The sequence below is a fragment of the Photinus pyralis genome, unplaced genomic scaffold (genome assembly GCF_008802855.1).
Source record: "Photinus pyralis isolate 1611_PpyrPB1 unplaced genomic scaffold, Ppyr1.3 Ppyr1.4_LG7, whole genome shotgun sequence".
Lineage (NCBI taxonomy): Eukaryota > Metazoa > Arthropoda > Insecta > Coleoptera > Lampyridae > Photinus > Photinus pyralis.
The window spans coordinates 12,579,286-12,586,631 of record NW_022170738.1 but is presented as its reverse complement, the minus strand read 5'-3'; the positions used below and the strand labels follow the sequence as shown (position 1 = coordinate 12,586,631).

Below are 7,346 nucleotides of genomic sequence, written 5' to 3'. Positions count from 1 at the left end.
ACATAATCTAATACTGTCACATGTCTTACTTTTCATTGCACACAGCTAAAACATTTCTTTGTCAAAAACAGCGCACATACCTACTTCCAGTAATTTAATTCATTACAATATTCACACACGCATACAGGGAGATTCACGTAGACCGTACGTTAGAAGGTTTTGCACTTGCAGTTGAAATAATAACTTATTGAGACTTGGTTCACAGCCTTAATCGAACTATGGCAAATTGCAACGAAATGAAAGATGGCGCAACTTCCGTAAATACCGGAAGTTAGCGCCATTGTGCTTTTTTCAAAATAGAAACCAGCCGCACGTTAGTAAAGGAGATATTGTGCTGGGGTAAAAAATGACGCCCCGCACTTTTTTGACATTTTCAGGCACCAGGAATCCGAATCAAATAAAATCTCGATGATTTCGGTCTGACGGTCCGGCTAAACCGCTGAACCGATTGGAACCAAATTTGGTACGCATATTTTTAGACATAAAGAAAGGGCTGGCTACCTTTTGGGTGGTATCTTAACGCCAAATTAAACGAACAGAGAGATATCAATTTTTGAATAATGGCAACCCTAACGGTGTTACGGTTGTGATTGTTACTTGCAGTAAGTATGCAAAAATATCTCAAGAGGAAAGTTTCTCCCAAAAAATTCACTTCTGTGGAAGGGCCGCTCCCAAGAAAATTTACTGTTTGTGGCTGCAAAGGACTCTGCAGCATTAAGCAGTGTGGGAGCAAGAAAGAGCCCTGGGTCCCTTGCACAAAAATGTGTGCAAATGTAAAGCGAAGTGCATGAATGGGACGAAGAAAGTATTAATAAGAAAAAGTGTTTTCCCGAGAAATTTTGGTGTAGTCGATTTTTGGTAAAAAAGGAAGGTTGTACACTGCCTTTTCTTGAGCCCCGAAAAAAAATTGTCTCAGATCGACCCGGAAGAGAAATTTTCTTATAGAATGTGGCCTGTAGAATCCACAATTTCAAACAGTTCCAAGATTGGGCTACTAGTTCAAAAGTTACAGCCCTTTGAATTTTTTTTCGAAATTGGTTTCTGGTCTATAACTTTTGATTGAGAAGTCTGATCGAAAAAGTACGAATTGTTTTGGATTCTACGCACCAAAATTAATAAGAAAAAGTGTTTTCCCGAGAAATTTTGGTGTAGTCGATTTTTTGTAAAAAAGGAAGGTTATACACTGCCTTTTTTTGAGCTCCGAAAAAAAATGGTCTCAGATCGACCCGGAAAAAAAATTGTCTTATAGAATGTGGCCTGTAGAATCCATAATTTCAAACAGTTCCAAGATTGGGCTACTAGTTCAAAAGTTACAGCCCTTTGAATTTTTTCGAAATTGGTTTCTAGTCTATAACTTTTGATTAAGAAGTCTGATCGAAAAAGTACGAATTGATTTGAATTATACGCACCCAAATTAGCCCTAGTTTACTGGCCACTAAAACTTTCAAGTTTACGGGCGTGGGGTGGAACGAACCCCAGATAGAAAAGACGAAACTTGGAAGGTACTCGAGCTCCCAAGCCAAAATATTGAAAGAAAAAAACTTAAGGACATTGTAAGTGGCTGTGGGTTGGGGTTAATGTCAATTTAATTTACTAAATGAATATCCTAAATACCTGTTTTTGAGCATTTAAACGTGCTCTGAATTCCCTCAAACATAGCACACATTTAATACACATTTCCACCAATTTTTCGATTTTTGGAGAATTTTCGTTAAAATATGACCTTTTAATGGTGCACCAAATTTAGTTTGAAGTACTTAATCGTGCTTTACGCCCCTGAGAACATCGGAATAGACAGCTGGATCGCGTACATATGGCCAAAAGCAGAAAAACTCTTAAATTCGGCGCTATTTTGGACGTCGGTTGGAATTTCGAATTTCGGATTCAGCGTAGTCGAATTAGGGGGGTATCATTTGGATTTTCGAAAAACAAGACCCGACTAAATGGAGTATCCGTTGCACATCTCCAGCGCGATGTTGACGGTGTCTGGGTCCATAAATGGTGAAATTACCGATTCCATCGAAAGACCCATCGCCGACTTCTGTGATTATCGGGGATGTTCTGATTAGCTATGTGTAATTTCGCAACGAGAAAAGCCATTCCATCGACCAACCCATCGGAGACAAGGTTTTTTCCCGCTCCCCCAAATTACCTAGGTACACACTACCGAGGACAACGAAGGACTGCGAACGACACGGCGGAAATCAAGTAGGATAGTTTTAGTTTTATCGAAATTGCCGATTGGTATTATATTTGTGTAGATATTGTAGAAACCTATCCAATATTGAAGTACGACCCTTTGGGGCAGAGCAATTTAATTTTGTTGAGTCTAGTAGTACCTCAATATTTACTTATGCCCAGTAATGTGTCATTTTCCTAACTTTTATGTAAATAACTATTGATGGTTGTATGCAATTATAGTGATTTCATTATACGCCAACTTTATGTACCTCATGTCTCATTATATTCAATACAAATGATTGGACAATCTAAGCTGGGCAAGGCACTTGGAAGTCAAGAAATAAAGGTAAGATTCTCCCGTCTTTCTCTTTATGATTGAAATGTTATTCGGGCCCAAATAGAATAGGTATAACATTTTTGTTAATGTAATGTAAAAGCAAACGTTGCACTTGGCGCCCACTGTTCGCATTTTTTTAATATAAAAAACGAAACTTTCTGTTAATACAAAAGTAAGAGAGAAGGGTTTTAACTTTTAACCCTATAACTGATATATCTAAGTTCTATTTCAATGTTCGCTCATAAATGTTCGAAATAGAACGTTCGAGTCCTTCTGGGTGGTTCGCGGAGAAAATGATCTCGTTAAGTCGTTAACAATAACCCTTTTGGCGTATTTTCAATTACATGTTTAAATTCATCTTAGATAATTACTGTCTTTCCACGGTAACACACGTTTTAATTCGCCTCCTGTCTCTTTCACTTTTTTGACCGTAAACTTTGCGGAAAACTAGCGTGAACTTTAACACTCAAAAATAAGATGCCCGAAGAAAATTTACATTCTGAGCCACTTCGAATCTGAATTAGACTTGAGCTCTTGTAGGGCTCAAAACCGTATGCCCAAGACATCTCTTCTCCCTTTTAATCCCCTCTCATTGTTTTAACTTATCACTCACAAAATAGCTCTAAGTAAGGAATAATTTATTCATAAGGGACGCGACATTAATCCAAAGGATCAGCAAATAGAGAATCTGAAGAATCGCACAGAATTAATCTGAATAATGCAGTAATCTGAAGGAATGTGTGCTCAAAGCTGAAGAAACTAAAGATAACAATAATCAGGAAATCCGAAGAAGTAGAAGACCTTCGAAGGATCTAAAGTGACTGAAGATTTAAAATAAATCGAAAGAATTTGTTGAAGTAGCAGAACTCCAAGTTCAGGATTGTGGCAGAGGGTGCTGACGTGAACAAACTAAGAGGCTTCGCTTGCCGACCGATCATTGTACTTTTTTCCAAACCTATTTTGTACGTCTAGTCGTCCTTTCACAGTTTTTATTCATTTCTTTTTCGTGTACGCTGTAGGTTTCAGTTTTGGCATTTTAGAATTTGTCTGTACTATTATCTTTTAATGTATTAATACGTTTAGTGGTTTTGCTTAATTTTGATCTTCCATCACCCTTCAAACTCAAAACTTAAGAGATTAGTTTGCAAATTCGTAAGCCGATAAAGTAGATTTAAGAGGATTTGCTTTTAGCCGACACTTACGCTAAGCAACACTGGCAAGCAGCCATAAACATGTACCTATCTCGTGAAAGATTGACACGAATTATCAGTGCACCCATGATGTTGACCCCTGAGTTTGATCGCGGAAATTTGCACATCGACCATAAAACGTCAGTTATTAATCTTTTAATGCTTTCTAAAACGTCTGCTAATATACCTTTTACAATGTTTACTTAATATCCACGTACGTAACTCGGGTGTTTTTAATTACAGCTGTATAAACGCTGTTCATAAGACACTCCTCTGTAAATAATTCTCTTGCACTCTCTTTTATATTACTTAGGCTTTATAGATTTTGAGTTATCTTCTTCACTTTACACCTAATATTTCGCGCAATTACTTACTGTACAAAAGTCTGGCTTAAGTTTCACGTCACCCTTTGACCATAGAGTTTGCACTATATCTTTACATTGCTGTAAGCTAGTTTTGGAACATTTAAAACTTTTAATTGTATAGAAAAATAGCTGTTTATATCAATTCAGGGGTCTTAAGTAACAATAAACGGTCTTGACATTGTGATACCGATTGACGTGAGCATAAAATCCTCCTCCATAAAAGGATATTGTGTTCACATTTGAACAAAACATACAGATTTAAGGCGAATCTTAATCAGCACAAATAAGCTGAGATTACGTCCATATTGTATATAAAGTTAGTCGAAATGATCGAAACACCGCAATTATGATTTTGGCATTGACTTTGTACGTATTGTGCTGCACCCTGGTAGCAGGCAGCGATCTTGCGAGGGGTAAGTATCTGTACTTTCGTTTTGTAACTATTGCAATGGATTTCTCAGCGTTCGACCAGAGAAGTATCGTTCACGCCGCACAAAACAATAGTTGTGCTAGAACATGTGATGGAATCCCCAGAACTTGTTACTTTTACTTTCATGTGGAACAGTACAGTACTATGGGATGGTAAGAATAAGCGTATGCATGTTAACCGTCCTAATTTAGCTAATTCAAGGTCGTGCAATTCCTGTCAGTCACAGGACGTATGCCAGTGCATTTTGGCCGACGGCGTGGAGAGAAGCATGTACAGCGCGAACCGAAAACTTCCCGGTCCCAAAATTGAGGTATGCGAAGGAGACAAGGTTGTCGTTGATGTTGAAAACAGGATCGAAGGACTAGAAATGACAATACATTGGCACGGAGTTTGGCAAGACGGTACTCAGTACGCCGATGGAGTGCCATACGTTACACAATGCCCAATTTTATCGCACAACAATTTTCGGTAACTCACTGTATTTCCTCACAAGTTTTTATTCGAACTTTTCAGCTACATTTGGTACGCAAAAAATCCAGGTACTCACTTTTGGCACGCTCACACCGGTTTGCAAAAAATGGATGGGTTAGCCGGACCTATTGTCATTCGACAAACCGCTGCCAGAGATTACCATAGTTCTTTGTATAGAAACGACTTAAGTGCTCACACAGTCATGGTGAATGATTGGTGGCCATATTTCGCGAGTATGACATTGCCGGGTGCTCTACGTAGACCCTCTTTAATTGGGGAACTTCCACATAGTTTACTGATTAACGGTAAAGGACAAACTCGGCATCCTGATACTAATGTCATGACTACAACGCCACTCGAGGAGTTTACTGTTTTTCAGGGCCAAACGTACAGGTTTAGGCTAATAAACGCCATGGGCACAGTATGTCCGATAATCTTCACCATTGATCAACATAAACTACTAGCTATTGCTAGTGACGGGGAACCTTTCCAGAGTGTCGTCGTCGACGGTATTCAGTCTTACTCTGGTGAATCGCGCCTATATTGAAATGATACGTGTCTAACTAGCAAATTTCAGCTGAACGATATGATTTTATACTTACTGCCAATAAATCAATAGGTAGTTACTGGATACGAGTAAGAGCGGTTGGGATCTGTGCATCGGAGCAACTTCAGCAGCTAGCTATCTTACGCTATAGTACGGCAGCGGCACTTCCAACTGCTCCTCGTCCATCTTACAACACGTCAGTGCCTCAAGGAGTGGTACGTCTACTCCCTTCAGTAATTACAAATTACAAATGTTTGTAGATGTTAAATGATTACACCAGAAACTGCGCGGATGGTTTTTCAAACGCGATATGTCTCAACCACTTAAAAAGTCTGAGGCCAATAGACTATGGAGTTTTGGGAACCCCAAATATTAAACTATATTTGCCATTCGGAACATATTTTCTTCCAGAGCAGCAAGTTTTCAAACCCAACCAATATAGGCCCTTCATGGGTAAACGATTCCATCGCTTAGTAAGCAAATTTCAATTTTTCTTTGCAGTTATTGGCACCGGTGCAGGGCTGGTGACGCATAGAATAGACGGTGTCGAATATGCACCACCTCCGTCACCGATAATATCGCAATACTTTGAAACGCCACCTACGCAATTCTGTAATCGCAACAAAAATTGCGTGGGTAATTGTACCTGCACACACAAAATCGACATTCCTCTAAACGCAATCGTGGAGATTATTCTAGCAGATGACTGTGAGTACATGGATATTATAAACTTTCACTAATTTTATCTCATTTTTGCAGCTGAAGAAGCACTAGCCCCTCACAATATGCACCTACACGGTTACGCGTTCAACGTTATGGGAATTGGTGTTCTCCCAAATGACACGAGACCCACTCTGGACAAGGTGAAGGACCTCGACTCAAAAGGACTCCTTCAAAGAAGATTCGTGCACCCTGCTTTCAAAGACACTCTAACAGTACCCATTCGCGGATACGCCGTCATACGATTTAATGCCAAGAATGCAGGTTTATGGTTTATGCACTGTCACTACGGGCACCACTTGGTTACAGGGATGAGTCTAGTTTTGCAAGTTGGATCGGATTATGATATACCACCGATCCCGGCCAACTTTCCTAAGTGTGGACATTTTCAGCCACCTTACTAAGCCAGTGCTTCCAATGAACAGTATTTAGAAAAAATAGGAATAGACTACTTGAAGATCAAAAATAAATATTGCAGTAATAATTTCCATATTGTTTTCTTATGTTCACCTTTTCAGCTGGACATAGTAAAACTCATCCATCAAACACACAATTGTGTACGTAAGACCTGACTTTGTCATACTAGTCTTAAAATAGTATAAAACCTGACAATTTTTTTACAATGCATCGATTTGCTTGAAAATTTGGAATTAAGCTCAATTTACCCTTCATTTCAAAATCTACACTATGCCGATAAAGTTTAAGGTGAGTAAAATTTGGTTCAAAAAAGTTGAGCACTGATTGTTAGAGGCTTTGGAACATTCTTTCAGAATACTTCAACCCTTAAAAATCAACCCCTATTGTGGTTTAATAAAAAAAAGTATTTACCCTCAAAAAATTAATAATAATTTATTATTGACGACAGTTTTGTTTAATTAAAATTCAGATTTTCAAAGTGGTGATATTCTTTTTAAGTCGTCCTGTATATAAATTACGTAGTGTATAGGTGTATGGAGTGGATGTAAGTGTGTATGTAAGTTTCTAAAGTCTATACCGGTCTTGTAGATCATCATGCTCTCATTTGCGCTTTCAGAATTTTTCGAAAAAAATTCTGGTTGGTTTTTTAATCATAACTCTTTTATTTTTGATGATAGAAAGTGCATAA

The 7,346-nt window shown here is 38.4% G+C and overlaps 1 protein-coding gene across 1 annotated transcript; it reads left to right on the top strand.

Moving 5' to 3' along the window:
* Positions 1–4,351: 4,351 nt before the first annotated feature.
* LOC116176925 (laccase-4-like) lies at positions 4,352–6,731 on the top strand. Its single transcript, XM_031495764.1, has 8 exons — positions 4,352–4,486; positions 4,535–4,655; positions 4,705–4,971; positions 5,017–5,501; positions 5,552–5,736; positions 5,782–5,974; positions 6,023–6,229; positions 6,281–6,731. Exons 1-8 carry the CDS (start codon positions 4,420–4,422, stop codon positions 6,643–6,645), a joined length of 1,890 nt encoding a protein of 629 aa, XP_031351624.1. The 5' UTR covers positions 4,352–4,419; the 3' UTR covers positions 6,646–6,731.
* Positions 6,732–7,346: the final 615 nt, after the last annotated feature.

Bases quoted from the DNA above. Each gene is read 5' to 3' on its own strand.
- LOC116176925 (XM_031495764.1), top strand. From the start codon at position 4,420: ATGATTTTGGCATTGACTTTGTACGTATTGTGCTGCACCCTGGTAGCA. The intron at 4,656-4,704 runs GTAAGAATAAGC...AGCTAATTCAAG, and splicing joins CAGTACAGTACTATGGGATG to GTCGTGCAATTCCTGTCAGT. The intron at 6,230-6,280 runs GTGAGTACATGG...TCATTTTTGCAG, and splicing joins GATTATTCTAGCAGATGACT to CTGAAGAAGCACTAGCCCCT.